This window comes from Coloeus monedula, assembly GCF_965178545.1.
Source record: "Coloeus monedula genome assembly, chromosome: 5".
In the NCBI taxonomy this organism is placed as follows: Eukaryota; Metazoa; Chordata; class Aves; order Passeriformes; family Corvidae; genus Coloeus; species Coloeus monedula.
Genome location: NC_138785.1, coordinates 19,453,037 through 19,471,136, shown reverse-complemented (window position 1 = coordinate 19,471,136; position 18,100 = coordinate 19,453,037). Strand labels below are relative to the sequence as shown.

At 44.3% G+C, this 18,100-nt stretch overlaps 1 protein-coding gene across 17 annotated transcripts in view; it reads right to left on the bottom strand.

Annotated features, from left to right (window-relative positions):
* Nucleotides 1-18,100, bottom strand: part of ADGRL3 (adhesion G protein-coupled receptor L3) — a gene marked incomplete at both ends in the record, with an annotated part of 305,662 nt that overhangs the window by 55,703 nt on the left and 231,859 nt on the right. For all 17 annotated transcript variants that reach the window (XM_082281579.1, XM_082281571.1, XM_082281570.1 and 14 more), the window contains 4 exons: nt 7,285-7,461; nt 8,138-8,346; nt 10,551-10,673; nt 11,478-11,661. In XM_082281579.1, the coding sequence (XP_082137705.1) occupies nt 7,285-7,461; nt 8,138-8,346; nt 10,551-10,673; nt 11,478-11,661 (693 nt within the window). The remainder of the gene's footprint in view (nt 1-7,284; nt 7,462-8,137; nt 8,347-10,550; nt 10,674-11,477; nt 11,662-18,100) is intronic.

Genomic DNA, 18,100 nt, shown 5'->3' with positions numbered 1-18,100 from the left:
AACAGAAAGGAATAACAACAATAAACTGGGAACGAGAGCAATTTAAAAACACCTCAGGGGAAAAAAAAATATGAATTTGTAGCTTTTCTAGTAAAGTCCAAGAGAGGAAGTGAGCTGAATTTTAAAGGCTGGGTACACTCCAGCCTGTTTGAGATGCTCAGTTTCAGGTGCTACTGCAGAGCCAATGGATCACAGCCAATGGGAAGACTTGATAAGCACTGGCATCCTTCCCATGGCAGTGCCAACTGCCCCCTCAGGTCAGGCACATCCAGAGCTTGTACACCAGCAAGTACAATAAAAGGCAACTTGCCTTTTGCTGGAGACTGAAACTTGTAAATTACTGCACACCAAGCAGAATAATATGGGAAAAGGAGCATAGAGGTAACCTCTCCCAATGCCATGAGCTTTTCCTTGCCATCACTCCGTCGCTGTGTGACAAATAGGGAGCAGCATAACCTGGCTTGCATATGGAGTTCCAGGGTTAAATACAGGGCACATCAAGATTTTGTAACCAGGTCTTAGCCTTCAAGCCTGGTCCCTTAACTGCAGAAAAATGCAAGAAGAGCAAATCTTTTCTTTACCCTGTTCAGCACTGTTCAAACGCTCCTTGACTGAGGACAAAGCAGCTCTGATGTGCATGCTAACCACTGAATCACAGCATGGTTAAGGTTGGAAGGGACCACCAGTGGGGTGATCTGGTCCAACCTCCCTGCTCAGGTCCAACTGGACTCTGTGCCACTGATCATGACCCTCTCAGATCTGCCGTTCCCAGAAGATCCCTAGGGATATTTTTCCAGCACAATGAAAGCCCTAGGGCCTCTAAAGCATGCAACATACATCTGAGACCACCAGTGTATTGACAACAGTCAGCTCTTGCTTCTCAATGATCTCCCCAAGTACTTGGGAAACCAGAAGAGCCCATGGGAAATACCAGGTGTCAGTCCAAGAGATAATTTCCTGACAGCATCAACCAAACAACTCCTTTCCCAAATGCACTGTGGCTCTTCAGACTGGTGCTACGTGGCACAGCATGCAAGACACTGAGGTTTGCTACCCTTAAGCTACACCTGCTTCACAGAATAAGCTGACTCTCAGATTATTTTCAGCACAGGAACAACTTATGGAGTAATTGAAAAAAAATGCAACAATACACTCCAATGACAGGGTTTTGATATTAAGTATGTTTTACATTTATGATTTAGGTATGAACCCAACCCAAAGCCCAGTGAAAGGAGAGGTCTCTGGCTTTGGAATAAAGGCCTGGGTTTGTTCCAGTGGGACCAAGAGCAATAGGCAGAGAGTGCTGATGGGGATTTGTGCAGGAGTTACAGGAGCACTGGTAGCAACCACAGCAGGGTAAGCAGGCAGCGCCAATAATATCCAGGCTGGGAAAATCAATGAGCAACTCTGGCAGTGCCTGTACACCAGAGGTGAGCTAATAAAAACAAATCCCAGGGAATGTCAGCTTATGACAGAATGGCTCTCCCTGAGATGAACAGCCATTTCCTCCCTTATTAAAAGCATCAGCAGAAGAAAACAGCAGCCAAACCAAGCTGCCAGTAGTAAAGGACACATTCCTTTGCCTAATCTGTCCCTCCAAGAATGGAAGAAGTAGTATCTTTGGGGGTGGAAGAATAAGCAAGCAGTAAATAAAAACACAATGTCATCAACTAGCTCTGATATGACCACTTGGTGCCTGGTGGGAGCTGGCAGAGTGCTGGGCTGGGCAGACATCCAAGTGGGGCAGGTTTGAACTTCAGTGCATTGCTGATGCTGCTTCTCGTATTTGTAGCTATTTGGGGCCATGCGGGGTCTCTCTGTCCTTCTTTCCCCATCTCTGATGGTGAGACAGGATTTACTGCTATGACCTGGCTGTAATGCTTTGTGGCTATGTGCAGAGGGCTACTGAAGAGGCAGATGGTTTTGGAGATGTATCAAAAGCATCAGTTGGGGTATACAGACTGGGAGGAAACCCCAAGGACTCCTGCAGTGCATCCAAGCTGGCTAAGGGCATCATCACCTGCTGTGGCTATGAAGGCATGAGAGGCTTTTAGGAAGATTTTCCTCTTCTGTGGCCAAGAGGAATATGAGCTGGGGGATACCTTTGCTTTTGCATCCATCCTCTCCATCTTCCTGAAGGATGCACCGAGGGAGGTAGGCAGCTGTGCTCCACAGTGAATACAGCACCCATGGACCTGGTATGCATCCCCTCTGTGCTCTGCAAAGGCAAGGCCGTCCTGGGCACCATCAGGTCCTAACCCAGGAATAAAGAGAGCAAAATTCCCACCTGGAGCCCCTGGGAAACATTACTGACTTCTGACTTTGGCCATTCACAATAAGGCTCAGATCCCTGAGCACTACTACAAGGTGGTTTAGTCACATATTCTCTCCTTGTCTTAGTCCACAAAGCTGCCTTCATATTCTGCATGAGCAACACAGACCATCTTCCCCCTCTTCTGCCTTCCTTAGCAAGATGAAGGCCTCCCAGCAGAACTCTCCCCCACAGACTTCTCCCCAGAATGCAACAGCCTTCCAGCGGCTGCCAGAAGCAGCAGCCGCTCTAAGTCCTAGAAACCACCGTGGCCACAATAAAGCTATAGGGGGGCAGGTGTGCACAGAGAAATGGGTACAGACTTCACCTCACCACGTGACACAGACACTCCTGCAGATACAGCACGTGGCAAGAGCCCACTGCTTCCATTGTACTCACCAGCCCCACTGCAACTGAGAGGCAGCTGAAGCAAAATTCAGTCATTGAGAGGAGGTGAGGCTTAGGAATAATAACTGCATGCATCATCCTGCTCTCCCATTCTGGCTGGATTTAGGCAGCTCTGATTACTCATACAGCATCTCCAACCCAAGAAAGGAGCTACGGTGGTTGTGCCAAACTCAGTGCAGACATCCACCCAGCCAAGCTGCCAGAAATGTGAGCTTCTGGAAGAAGCCTGGTCACAGCACCATCAGCTTCTGCTGTCACAGTGATGGTCTTACCCAGCCCGCTGCTGAGACACAGCTGAGACATGGTTCCACCACACCAGGGCCACTACCTTTGCCTTGGTCCTCACATTCACCCTGCTCTCAGCCAGAAAGGAAGGGTGTAGCAAGACAAACAGCAAGGCTTGGCACTTGCCAGTGTGAGCTACATGACTGGCACATGAAGTTTAGAACACAGGATCAGCCTGCAGTAATTCCAGCTTCCTCCCGTACTGCTTTAGGCAATGGACCGCTACATTCCACTTAGACTTCATATACTTTTATTCCTTTCACTCCTTAGCTTGCCTTATGCTTCCACTCCCCAAATAATCAGCACAGTGTAACATGTTTGTGGTAAAGAAAAACACCTGAAACCTTCCTATTAATTGCAATAGTCAAAACACCTTTCTTTTTTTCCCCATTTCTCTTTGTATTTAAAAAAGGAATAAGATCTGGCATTCACTACATACTGATAAGCAACATTATCTACCCTGGGGGTACCTTTGCTTACTCTGGTTTGGGTGGCTTTTTTAATTGCATTTTCCCACCATCTCTGAACTTGTTTTCTGGCTGCATAATTTTCCCATGATACATTTAAGATGCATCTGCTATAATTAGTATGATGCAAAGCACAAGCTTCTGAAAAACAACTTGTAAATTTTGAATAATTCTCCAGCAATTACATAGGTAGCACAGCTTATTTAACTATGGGCTTTGTTCCATAGCATGGGAGCCACCATATTTTTATAGAACTTAAGGGTCATAGCAAATATCCTACCTATTCAAACAATAGATAGGTATTTTACATAGATCTCATCCGTATTAAACATATCTCATAATTTAACAAAATATCTATGAGACTGTAATAACTTTCCCATAACACAGGTCAAATGAACTTCCTAGATGGTGATTTGTTTCCAAGTCTTAAAACCTCTCTCTGAAGGGAGGTTCTTATTTTTCCTCGTAAATTGTCAAGCAGGGCAGTGAACACTGCACATTCTTAAAGCCATCTCTTACCAGGAGGATTCCTCAGTGAGATCCAGCTCACAGCTCTTTATACAGTCCTCTCTCCATGCTGGCTGGGGCTCTGACAGCAGCTGGAGGGGGACCTGCAGGTGAGAGCCCCCTGCTCTTCCCAGCAGTTACACAGCCTGCTTGTGCACACAGCCAACTCTTGGCTTTGGGCACTGTTATTTTATCCCAGTGGGTGAATAAGAAACTCTGGGCCCAACTTATTTTAACAGGCAGAAAGTGTCTTCAAATTAAATTCTCCTCCTAACCAGGTACTGCCCTAGTAAGACCAGAATTGGACCAGCAACTCCTACTCTTCAAGCACACCAATAAAACCCTGCTGCCATGGCCAGCTGCTGGTATTTTCTGTCCCTTTGGACAAAGACATATTGTTTTTTCACTCTAGAGAGCCAGATGGCCATCAATCACCTCCTCAGCGGTGCTACCTTCCAGCTCCACCTTGCCACACACACTCTGCTAATAATTAAACCATAGCCTGGAACTCGCAGAGCTGCCACCAAGGCCCCCTCTGGAGAACACGCCCTCTTGCCATGTTACCAGGCAGGGAGATCATTCATGAGCAGATGTGACACTTGTCAAATTGGTGCTAGTTTTTGATGAAGGAGCAGGACTATGATGTCTGCTCCCCATGAGGCCTGGTTTTGAGTCTCATTAGGCAGGGTGCTGTGGATACTCATTACACCAAAGGGTGTTCCCTGTGGATCAAAAAATTTGAACAACTTAAGTCCGGAAACTACAAATCTCAATCATGGGAGTAAATTGCTTCTGTTGCAAAACTCCCAGAATATTATTAATTATTGTGCGTACAACAGTCCCTTTTAGAGATCCTGGTCACTGGCCAGAACACCGGCATAAGGGCTCTTGCACAAGCACACAACATCATTTCCCCAAGTATCCTTCCACTTCCAAGAAGACTAACAGGTCATTGAATAACCAAGGAATGCCTTTTTGAACCAGCCACAAGATAAGAAAATGACTCAAAAGCACATCTATGAGCAGTGAGCATGAGTCAATGAATGACAACAACCCCCATTGTTTTTAAACCTCCACTTTCCAAAACCAGCAGGTATTGTGCTGCCAAGACTTTAAAATTAACTCATTACAATAGCATAAGGAATGTCATATAAGCCACCTTCAGATATGCCAAGAGCCATGTGGCCAGCTCCACCATGGAGAGAGACAGTGCCACCAGGAAGAGCAAGGTGACACACAGCTGGTGGGACGAGTTGCAAATGTTTGCATATTTATATCTGAAATATGTGTCTGTGTTAGGTGGGAGGAAACCCTGCCCTGCCTCTGCCCTCAGGCCAGGATGATCACTGAAGTGGACATGCCGGGAAGCTGTCCAGTTTTATCAGAGTCAACAAAGTGGAGCCAATTTGGCTCTTACAGCAATGATACTTTGGCTGCAGCCAAATGATAAAACATGACCTGAAAGTCTTGAGGGTACTTGTTAACACCCAGAAACAGCTACTAACTAATAGCACACTGGCTTGGCACTCGGGAAGCTTCCAGCTGCAGCTCTTTCCAACCTGTTGGATGAACATGGGCGAGGAAGGGTTTTACGTACTTTTTCTGCAAGATGAGATAACAGCAGCTCTACTTGTCTCGAGAGGTTTGGATGGGAAGTGCAGACAAGGCTGACCTACCTATCTGCAGTTTGAGAAGAGGCTCATTGAGCACCAGGCTGTATCTACACCATGCAGTTGGGATTGCCCCCATTCACACCAGTGGAGTGCAGCGCTGTCTGCATTTCCCAGATGCAACCTCTGACTTCAGTGACTCAGGCATATCTGTTAATTCCAAGTGGGTGATAATGAGCCAAACACACATTTCTTATGAAAAGTTGAGCAGCTGAAGGAAATAGGCAAAACCAGACCTGGACTGCAGAATGCCATTAACCTGTAATTATGTGCTCTGAATAGGCCTTTTCTTCAGGCATCTCCCAGGACAGTGCCACAAACATTTAATGGCATGTTTCCTGGACTAGGACTGACTCCTCCAGAATAATATGGTTACCACAACTTGCAGCAGCAAGAGACAAATCCTGCCCCTCTCAGCTGGACCCAGCTGTTGTGGGAAATGTGCTCCTAGGCTCCCATTTCTTTTTTTGCAGAGCTTTTGTCATGCATGATGCTTATTTAATATATATTTTATTGCAGCTCTTCACATTCCTCTTCAGATTATTAAGTGGAACAAAAATATACGAAGCAGTGACACTGAAAGACTACTTGAGAAAAAGTAGTTTTAAAACCATAATAGTTTTTGTGGTTATGCTGGTCATGGAAGTGATTCTGAGAAGTTCTGCCTCCATGGAAGATGCCAGATCCATATCTAGCTCAGAGCTGTGGATTTTGCTGCAGTGCCAGGCACATGAAATGGAGACACCACAATGAAGAAAATGACTAGGCCAAAATCTTTTAGGCATCAGGGCCTTCTCTTCTTTCTCCAGCAGTTCAGACTGACCTCAACCAAAGACAGCCAAGGCAGCTCAGGAAATGGAGGACCGTCTCAACCCTTCTCCTACTCTTGAGTAAAATCCCAAATGTGTGCTTCGCTCCCAAAACCACTGCTACCATGAGGAACATCTACCTTCAGGATTAACTTCTTTAGCTCCAGTGGGGATAGTCATGTGGAAAGCCAGATCTACACCACGGACATAACTGCAGGCAAAGGAACCAGCTGGTCATGTACTGGCCTCAAGTAGATGCCCAGTCTATACAGGATGGTATCAGAAGCTTCCCTCTCACGTGTCACACAGTGAGATGCAGAGAATGTATTCTTCCCCCCCTAGCTGGAAGGAGGAAAACACTGTTGGCTCCACACACGCATCTCACATGAACACGTGTGGCAGTGTATCTGCAGCTGCTGCCAGCAGGACACCCAACCTGCACCCCACAAGGCAGACTGCATACTTCTGTCCCCCCACCTTGCTACTCCCTGGTGGCACAGGGAGGACCCCATGAGAAAAAACCCAGCCAGGAGATGTTCCACACCAGCTAGCAAAGGATATGGCAACAGCTAAACCTGCTCACTCCCCATCCCCAGCTCAGAACTGCCCATGCCAGGAGCTTAAGACAGGCTTTGCATTGGTGTGACTATTTCCTGTTTCACCATAGAGCAGAAGGAAGACTTACACCAGATGGTTTCTACTTTTAAGAGTTAACTGTCACACAGCAACTTCCCTGCTCAGCTCCATTAGTGGTAACAAAATGGTATCACACATTGACCACTTCTCCTGCCCAGTGCATTGGCAGCCTGGGAATCTGCAATGCCTACCTTAACTTCCACATGTGCCATCAGGACTGCAAAGTTGGTGAGGTGGTTGCAGGAGCACGTGGTGTGTGTCTTGTTAGTTGTCAGGAGGCGACAGCCCTGGGTGGACCAATACCCTGTCATTGTACGCTTTGTGTAGCTCCAGAATGAACAGTTCGGGTTAAAATTTTCTTCTGACTGCTGCAAGGAAGAAATTAATAAATGCAGTAACAATGATAGGCTCTCAGAGATTTCTAAATGCACTATTGAGGCTCTTTGTAACTCTCACCCTTTAATTTTAGATAAATAATCAGCAGTGGTTTATACGTCAAGTATTACTTGCCAATACAAGAGAGTTAGATTGTTGCTGCACTTTTTGCTAATGCAAACTTGGTTCTTTGGTCTTGATTAATTTCAGACATTGACTAAATCCAGCTCTTCAAAACCAGACTGCTTCATTTGCATTGCAGGGCAGAGAAATTAATTTCTTTAAGCAATCAACTTTTGCAATGACTGAGCTTGGCTAACGGGAGGACTAGCTGTCCTCTTTCACTGTAATTCCACTTTCCTCTAACATCCCCTGCCACCATGTAAAATAATATTATGGTCTATTCTAATTTATTGGTAGTGTTTAATTACAGAATGATGCGTGTCAGCAACTGAGCAATGGGCATCAGCTCAAAGGAGACACTTTCTTTACTTCTATTAATGCAATGTAAAAGAGACCTTCTCCATAAATAACACAAAGTGCAAAGGAACAAAAGTATAATTCAAAATCTAATCAAGGACTGCTGGGGGCCTCACAGCAGCCAACTTTTGCATCATTTAATTTCAGAAACCAAAAAGAACAAGAGAAGTGCTTTTTGAATGCACACACCTTGATGTGCTTGACAGTAAACACCACAGGATCAGCCAGGTAAACCTTATTGCTGAACTCTTTATTTATTGCTGCCGTGATGACAGGGGAGTTGACAATCACGGAGTGATTGGTTGACATTGCTTCTGTTCCCAACTTCATGCTGGCATTCTCCGTGGAGAGATAGGTGCCCAGGTTGTTGTACAGCACAAAAGCCACCCTGATCTCACCTAGAAGAGAGGTAAGAGGTTAGATAGCCAGGTTGAATCACTGCGGTGGCCTTTTCTTTTTTTAGACTTCTAATCTCTTCTCTTAATCAACTTCAAAACTTCTCTGAGAAAATATGAAAGGACCAAGATGTGGCATATGAAAAACCATCTCCTGCCAATCCCAGTGAGCACCAAGAGATGCAACAAGCGGACCATGGATAAGAAGGGCAGAGCTGCTTCTTCCAAAAGAAACTTTTATAAGCAAATGGATGAGCAGAAGACAGACGGGGAAAGTGGGCTTATTTTTGGCATCAGTAGGTGTAACTGGCTTCAGAAAAAAGAGGCCAGGTGGTCCATTTCCCACCTGACACCACTTTATTCTCCTGGATATACTTGGGAAACATGTTTTGAGCTGGCCTGTTGCACAGATGCAGTATAAAACTATAATTTAGTCTGTTGATAAATTAAGACTATCTCAGAAAAGTGTACGGACAAATCTGTGAGAAGAAATGAAAACCTTTCCAACACAATTCCAATCTCGCATGACAGGTAAAACAAAATTGCAGAAATTTCATTTAAAAATACATTTATTTTCTTAATTTGCCAACCAGATAACCAGAAAAACACCATTAGGGAGCCTGCAGAAAACTGAGTCTATCAGACAACTATTTTTAACTGAAACCATCCAGTTTGCCTTCTGTTTTGCACATTATTTCACAGCCTATAAATAAGAATGGAATGTGATTAGTTTGCCTTTATATATATTAGTTGTGGAGAGGTATGTTTTTGTTTCTATAGGAACCACCACAGCATCTGTAGAAGGTGAGGTACTGATGACTCCAAAGGTTCCTCCCAACCTAAATCCTTTTATGATAATTTTATTTGTAGCTCTTTGGTGACCTCCGGGCATGTGTCAAGCTGGTGAAAATTTATGGGGTTTTGCTTTGAACAGAACTCCAGGGATACTGTGTTTAGAAATACAGAACTTCCCTTTTATTGCTGCCAACAGACTTTCTCTATCCTTACAAATCTCCAAAGCTTGATAGCAGAGTAAAAGTCCTGCCCTGCTGGAGTTTTGCTACACATCTTGAGTTTCAAACTGTCTCTAAAAGAAATACTTCTCCTCAAATCCTACATGCAAAAGTATCAAGTGCTGTCAAGAAGTCAATGGCAAAACTTTCTTTCTGAATCACCAGACCAAACTTTCCTCTCAATAGTGTCTAAAACTTCTGGAAATTTTAACACATCTGCTCTGTTTGTAATGCTGTGCTACCACTCCATGTTCTTTATCTTTTATGCAGAGGAGGGTGAGGCACAGGTTGCCCAGAGAAGCTGTGGATGTCTCTGGAAGTGTTCAAGGCCAGGTTGGATGGGCCTTGAGCAACTTAATCTAGTGGAAAGTGTCCCTGCCCATGGCAAGGGGGTTGGAACCAGATGATCTTAAAAATCCCTTCCAACCCAAGCCATTCTATGATTCTGTGTTTTGCCTGCAGCGACTGAAGCCTGTATAAGAGTGTTGTCCCCTGCACACAGATTGAATTTTAAAGGAACCCAGAAACAGGAGCATGTTGGGTCCAGTAGAAGCCTATGAGTTTGAAGCTGGTCTACGGTGAGGCTGTAGAGATCAACAAATGTGCCTGCTCAAACTCCTGATCTGGAAATAAACGGCTTGGCAGGCTGAAGACCATTCACATATAACATCATCTAGAATTTATGCTGTATCAGGAGGTTCATAAGATACAGAAAGGCACTAAAGATTTAGACTCATAACAGTTAATCAACCTTTTCTGCCATGTTGGCTCATTATTAGTATTCGCTACTATTGTTTCTTTCCTCTACTTTTTCTGAGATTTGTACGGTGCCCTGCTGTGAAGCTGTTTACCCAAATGAGCCTCTTATCCCATCTGAAGCCTCCTACTGCAAACAACAGCAGTTAAAAGCACTTCTCTGGTTTCAGCACTGTGCCCCAGAAGCCCCATAATTTAAGGATCTGATGCATTTTTACCATCACAAAATACTTTTGAAGGCTGTGAATCACTTAGCAATATAATACATTCCCAGTCAGGCAACGCAGCTTGCAGTCAAGGGAACGAGCAAAGGACGCTACCCGTTAATTTAAATATTAACATAGCAATTAATACTTTTCTTATAATGGTTAAACACAAAACAATGCCTAAGACATGACTGCCTCATGAGGCTGGCGTGGCCTGAGGTGCCAGACCTACCATTTCGACCATTTTGCTTCAAGGTATTTGCTGACAGCTGAATGGCACTCCCATGGCCCATGTTCTGGGGAAACTTCAGATCTTCCAGATTCCCATCTGTGCTTAGTCTCGCAACTTCCAGCTCTGTTTGCAAGAGAGACAGACACTAAGAAAAAAATCTCTGCTGAAATGATCTTCATCAGGGTATTTCAAAGCTACAAAATGGTGCTCCAGACCAGCTGAGAGCAGGGGAATCAACTGACAGTTCTGCATGCTAGAATGTGTTTGGGCTCCTATTTCTTTTTAAATCTTTGCCCTGAAGAAGTTTTAAATTTAATTTTAAAAAAAGAAAAAAGAGTGCAAATAAATTCTACTCTCTGTGGAAGACAAAAGACAACCAGTTCTTGTAAACAAGAACCTCAGGATATTAAGGACAACGGTTAAAATGAAAATCTGAGAATACTAGTTCTTTGCCACTGGCAATTGGTACTTTCTGTAAATGTTATCAGTGCTCAGGATCTGTATTCATAGAAATAGAAAGAAGAGTTGTTCTCATTTTACATATGCACAGTGGGAGTGCTGGTGCTTTCCATCATGCTTGTTTTTTAATTAAAATCAACAATCAGCTGAATAAAGACACAAATTTGTATGAAATGAAACACAATTGCCTCACTATGAACAATCCCCCTGCGAAGCAGTGCTCTCATTGCTCTAGCCCAGATTATACCCTCAAAGCCAGGAGTAATAAAGGCAGGTCAGGTGCTCATTTTCCACAGGATTTCAAGGGTAGAGAGCTGCCTTATTCCTTGCAAAGACTTTGAAGTCCTTCAGACAAAGGCCCAAGACATATCTAACAAATCGCTCTCCAATTAATCTAGGGACCAAGGCCAAAGCTGGGCTTCACTCTTCCACTGGCTGCTCTCAGTATTGATGGGATTTGCCCCTTACGGATGTTGTCAGTGTTCTCCCGGACAATGTCTGTCTTCAGCAGGTTGTCAGCCAGCACAAAGGCACTGTCCTCCACCGTGTCGAGCAACTTGGTGGCCGCACGCTGCTGCTCGCTTGCGTTCAGGTCCCTCCACGCGTTCAGAGCCTGAGGCTGCAGGAGGTTGTTCACTGTCTCCACCATGGCCTGCAAGGCAGAGGGGCAGAGTGAGAAAAGGCTCCAGCAAGCTTAAAGCACCAGAGACCTCTGACATGTGCTTAGTCCCATCCTCCACACAAATCAGTGTACAGGGTGACGACAGCATCTCCTTCCCCCACCCATTAGAGCAGCCTGCAATGGAGCAGGCCAACTTCTACACCATCAGATGGGACAGGGAGGAAATACTGATTTTATTATAAATGCAGGCTGGGAATAGTGCTTTTCTGCTTCCACAATCATCAGCTCTGGGCTTGGAAAAAGAAGGAATTAGGGCAGGTGGGGAAGGAGGGGCAGGAGGATGATGAGGATTAAGGAAACATGCTGGAAAATATATTTCAAAACCCATTGTGACACAGGTTTCTGCTACCTGCAGCACCAGAACTCAAGAGTAGGGCTGGGGCACTCAGGGAAGGTATTTAGTATTTGCAAAGGCCACGTTCCCTAAAACATTTCCCTCCACATAACCTCTGGCAGGCAGCCATGAAGACACAGAGATAGCTGAGTTATACCACTTCATCCAGAGCAGCAGCAGGTGCCCGTAGAGATTTAGATAAGACACTACATTTCAAATCACTGCATTCAGGAAGGAGCCAGCTCAGCGGAAACAGCTTCAGTCCCTCCTACAGTGCACCTTCTGCCCTGGGCTGCCACGCACGAAGAGCTCTCCCATGGATAACTTCCCACAGGTTAATCTGGATGCACACACAGGATCACATGGCACTGTACTGGTCTCATGACTGCAAAATTACTGCAGTAGAATCTACCCGAACTGAAGGCTTTTCTCAGCCTAAACCTTCCGCTTCGTTACTAACCAGAGCTGACTCAACCACTTTTCAGCTAACATTTTTTAATGAGACCAGCTGTACCAGTTGATAGAACTGATTGTGCAGAGGAAAAGGATAAAAAAAAAAGCTACTTTGATCATGCTTTCTTCAGCTGGTTAGGGTCTAGTCACCAGGCAGGCCTACCCCACAGAGAAACACCTCCACTGCCAGCTAATGCTGACTGCAGAAACCAAGCCCCCCTTCAAGATGAAGCTGCTGTTCATAATAATTTTCTGTGTGCTGAGCACATAGGCATCAAACCCACACCTCTGTTCTGCAAGCTGATGAAAGTCCCATGGGACTTCAACATTTTCCAAGACTAAAGTGTGCCCCATGGGCTCACTTTCACGGGAATACTTCAGCATTTACTCTTGATACTGTTGCTAAACCCATGCGTGGAAAGAAGCTATGACATAGCCCATTCTCCAGCAGAGCCCTCAGGAGTGTTGCGATAGCAACATGTGGCACAGAGAGCATGGAGCATCCTGACTCACTCACCAGTCAGGGTCAGGTGAAAATGAGCAATGGGAGGATATGATCACATCAATCTAGAATTTATTGCTATATCCACGTGACCTTAACAAACATTTCAATTACAGCAAGGTTCGAGGAGAAGCAAAGGCAGCTGGAACTGCCACTGCTGGTGCTTTTAATCCCAGCAAAGATACCTTCCTTGAGTTTGGAAGGTTTCTCACACCATCATGTATCCTGTTGGGAGACTGCACCACAACTGGGCTCCTCTGCCAGCACAAAGCTCCTACCTTCACAGTTACATTTATTCATGGTCAATTAACTCATTTGTTCTTATGCCAAACCTCTCCTGTACCATAAACAGATCTTCCCTTCCCTTGGCATCTACTACCCTGTTTCCTTGACTAATAGGTAACTTTTCTCCTAAGCCTCAAAAACTGGTTTCCCTAACTATGGAGTAACCCATGCTTCAACCACTGAAATGGCTGAAAACTTGTACCCTAGTGCTACTGCAATCGTCTTTTTGCTGTCAAGCTTTTACAATCCAGAACTAGAATCCCTCACTCATTTGGTCTTAAGTGGAACTTGATAACCATAAATCAATTTTCTTAACTGATTGTTAAACTAATTTTCCTAAATAGTCTAAAAACTATCTTAACACATTCACTATGTACATACTACAAGCTGGTTGAAATTAATAGTCAAGAAGAAACACTGAAAATCCATAGCATTTAAGTCTGGGTTTTTTCTGTGTTTTAGAATCTGGAAGCCTGATCTCTGCAGCTCTTCATAAAATTCTGTAGTATACTTTGGTAGCTTATCTCTTCACAAGCAAAAAATAGGTGGTATTCTTTTCCAGCGACCAAAAAGCTTGATTTTTTTGTGGTGCATCTTCTACACAACATAGTGTTTTCTTGTAAAGACCTTTTATGCATGGAAAGCAGAAAATGAGGATTTTCCTCCCCTTTCAATGTTATCCCATAGTTTGCCTTACTTCCATTTAGCTCAGCTCCTACTGGTGTCTTAAATTCCCTGCTAACACAACATCCTGCATACTTTTGTCAATATCCAAATGGTGGAAAACGTCTTTGCAGCAGATCCAGCTCCTGGCTCTAGACAGAAAGGTAATGTCTATTCATCAAAATATGAAACAGATGCTGAAGTATTTGTGTTACAGTGAAACATCTGCTGCAAAGACTTTCCCCCAGAAAAAATATTTTATCTAATGCATTCTTTCTTTTGTTTTAAACGTACACATATGTGTGCATGCAAGTTTGAGAGAGAACGCCAATTACACCTAATATGCCGCTTCCTGCACCATGTGCGCTCCCCACCCAACACTGAGCATCCATCCTCCTGAAGTGACTAACCTGAAACCAGCCACTTCACATCACTTTGGGCCTGGGGTCAAATGCAAAAGCTCCAGGAAGAGGGAGTCCTTGTCCAGGACAAGGACTTCGGGTCAGGTCCTTGTCGTGTATCTGAACAAAGCTGGTAGACTGTCTTTGCTGGCATTACATCCGAGATTAATTTAGTCCCCAGCTTTTCCCAGAGGATCATTCCCCTCACCTGTCTCAGTGCATTAATCAAGTGTTCCCCACATTATATTTCTGAGTGCAGCACTTCATTATGGCCGAGTGCTGTGGGCTGAAGCCAAGGAGATGAGGTGCTAATGAAATGTTTGCATTTTGGACAGGAGCTGAGGTAGGTGTTTAAATGAAACAAAACAGCTGTTACAGCAACAGTGCCTTGTGAGACGGAGATGCCAACTGGGAAAAGTTGGGCAGGGGAGTGGGAGTTGTGGGAAAGCAGGCACACATGACAAGGATAGGCCTGTGTCTTTACATTCAAGCTGAGTCTTTGTGATTTACGTGGGTTTGGCATCTGGGCCAATGACTTTGTGGTCTGATGAAGCTCCAGCATAGAAGAAACAGCTGTGCCAACCCCCAGGAAAGCCTCTCAGCGACCAGCTGGAAGAGGGTTAGCCCTGAGAGAGAACCTTCAAAATGCAGTAGGCATGGGACAGATGTGCTTGAGAGCTGATGGCTTTATAGGTTTTACCTGAGACCCCTGGAGATCCTGATAAAGGTGGGAGCTTTCACAGGGAGATAAGAAAGTTCTGACCTATTCTCATCCCACCACTTCTAGCATGCAGCCAAGTAGGGAGCCCCTACTCTTCCCACCAAAAGCAGAAGAAACTACCCCAAGGATTATTCCCATTTTGGTGCCCAAAATTACATGAGATTATACCTATCCATGAAAAATCCAACATCTCTTAAAGGATGCTCCATGACCTCACCGAAGACCCTGTCCTTGCTTCTCAAGCTAAAGAACTCCTTCTGCTGTGGTTTTCCTTTGTTCCCCTGCCCGATCCTTCTTCCAAATGCAGCTCAGCTGAGTTTCTTGCAAAATAAAAATGTGGGCCTTGGAGCCCAAACGTACCTCAACACCAGGCACAGCACGGCACCAAACCAATGCTGTGCCTGCTTGGACTTAACGAGTAGATATCACAAGCATACAGATGCACCAGGAGAAGGACAAAAGTAACTCAAATTAGATCAAGGGAATTTTCATAAAGCATAGCTTGCTTGCTTGTAGGCTAAGATCAAATGAGGGAAGAAGGGCATGGCAGAAGGGAGCCAAGAAGGCAGACCTCCCATTTTTCTGTCCTGAGATAGGTAGCACAGCTTTATGCTCTCTGTGATGTCAGGGTCTCTACACATGCAAAGCCAAACCCTCTAATTACCAGCCTGTAAAGACCAACCATCCCGGGTCACAGAATATTAGACACGGTGGCCCTTTCATGTCCCCAGCAGTGACTACAATTGGACATTGAGAGAAGAGCAAGACCCTGCCAAGCACAAAAGACAAATCCCATGACAGTGATGCCTTTCATTATGTGGTTATGTAGTACCACAGACTATATGTTCAATGCAAATAAATGTTAATAAATTGCAGAGGGAGGTTTTTCCCAAATAAGGGCATGTGCTCATGGTTTCTTGATTCTATCCTGAGGTTACAAAAAAGAAACGAAATGTAAACCTTCCTTCTTAGACACTTACAAACTGGTATTAAAAGATGCATTGTAAAAAGGAAACTAATTAGGAGCCTTACAGTAATTATACATTACTAAAAGGGCAGTTGTATATATCCCATTGATTTCCTTTGTGATAGCTGCTACATTCCATTAAACTGAATTTTGCTTGTTCATTTATTTTCCTCTTCCCCTCTAGAAATGTTTGGTGAGAGTACCTGGATCTGTGGCACACAGTTTAAACCTAGGAGGTTTGAACTCTGTATGCATCCAGTGATACCATATTTTTCTCTCACTGTACCAACATCCAAGACATCACTCTTTGATAAAAACAGATTCTGCAATGTAAAATCTCTCTTTAACTGGGAGTCAACACTGAAAATCACTAGATATTAGAGATACTCAGCTCACTGCCAAATTTGGCACCAGGCTGCAATGTGCTATGGTGCTTAAGCACAGCAACCCTAACCTTAGAAGATCAGCAGCTCTCCTAGAGTTAGGACCTCTTTAAACATTTACTGTTCATTTTGGCCTCTTGCTGAGCAGCTGATGGAAGATCAAAAATCTCAACAAACCTACAGCTGGAGAAAATACTGCTTTATGGCAAGTGAATACCAGCAGATCCTACAGGGAATATTGGTTGAATCCTTCTGTTGAGTAATTTTCAAATATGCAGTTTGTCCTTCCTTACAAAGGAGCATCTCCATAAGAAGAGACTGAACACACTGTACACTTTATTTAGCATGAAGCTTACATCAAGGTCTTACCTCCTATAGCAGCTTTGGGAGAATGAGGACAGTGGCACAGGGCATATTAAAGTACTACTTTTGCAATGACATCTCTAATTAAAACATCTGAATTTTACAACCTCTAGAGCCCCATCTCATACTGCTAACACTTCCTTGATCTCACAGGAATATCTCATGCAGCACACTTTCAAAAATTAGGATATTAGGAGCTACAACAACGAGGCTTTGCATAGGTAGGCTTAAAATCACGGCTGATGCATGAAGCAAGCAGTGCTTTGGCACCCCTGTGCCAAAGGTGTTTGCCAGCACAGACTCATCCAAAGAGATTTGCTCACCCTTTCTGAGAACAGCAGTGCTCAGTGTGCAATCACACAGGCACAGCCTCAGGCCGTGCTTATGGCCTGAGCTTCTGGTCCTCCCTGAGGTCTCCCCGTATTGCTCCATAACAAATGTGTTGTCTTTATTTGAAAAATGCAGACGCATAACTAGCCCACTTTTTATAACAGCTTGAGGTTTTATGGCAAATCAGCAGAGAAAAAAAGCACAAAACCCCTTTCAGGTCCACACTTCACAGTGCAAATGAAAAACGCACCAGAGAGCAGATGCACTGAAATGTTGATATGGTACGATGATCACAATGTTATGCTCTTTCTTCCCTTTTTCCGACTGGAAAGCAGTGGTCCTTGAAAAAAGCTTACTTGCCTCTTTGCTCAAGAATAGCTGGTTTTGCTCTGTAATCCTATTAAACACCCAGTGCTAAAACAAACCCTTTCCTCAAGCTATCAATATTTGCAAGCCTCCAAACTAATTGAGTTAGAGGCACAATCAATGCCATTGATGACAAGTTCTGCTGGCAAGTTCTGCTGGAAGTTGTTTGATTCTTGCCTCTGGCCAGAAAAAGCATCAGTACATTGAAACTCCCATTAACTCTGAATCTACCTGGTACGGTAGAATGGGCCCTTTGGAGGACAGGTCCAGCATGAAAGCATGGATGTGAGCACACAAATGCTTCCAGAAAGGTTATTCCATTGAAAGGGACGAGCTGAGGAAATGACACATATTTTAGAGTGGCAAATGAACAGCACTCCAATCCCACTACACAGGGGTCATCAATCAAATGATTACATTCATCCGCTGTGTGGGACTTCAGGATAGAAAGTGATGCACATGTCATTTCTTCTGCTTCCTAAACAAGGAAAATGTCATTTGGCTACATAATGGCATTAAATGCTACTTCTTAGCTGAGAAGTGCCTTCAAGTCTGTCTGACAAGGCTCTTAACTCTTGGATGATTTTTTTTTTTTCCTTGCCATTTATTCTTTTAAGTCAAAATTAAAATTTGTCTCTGGT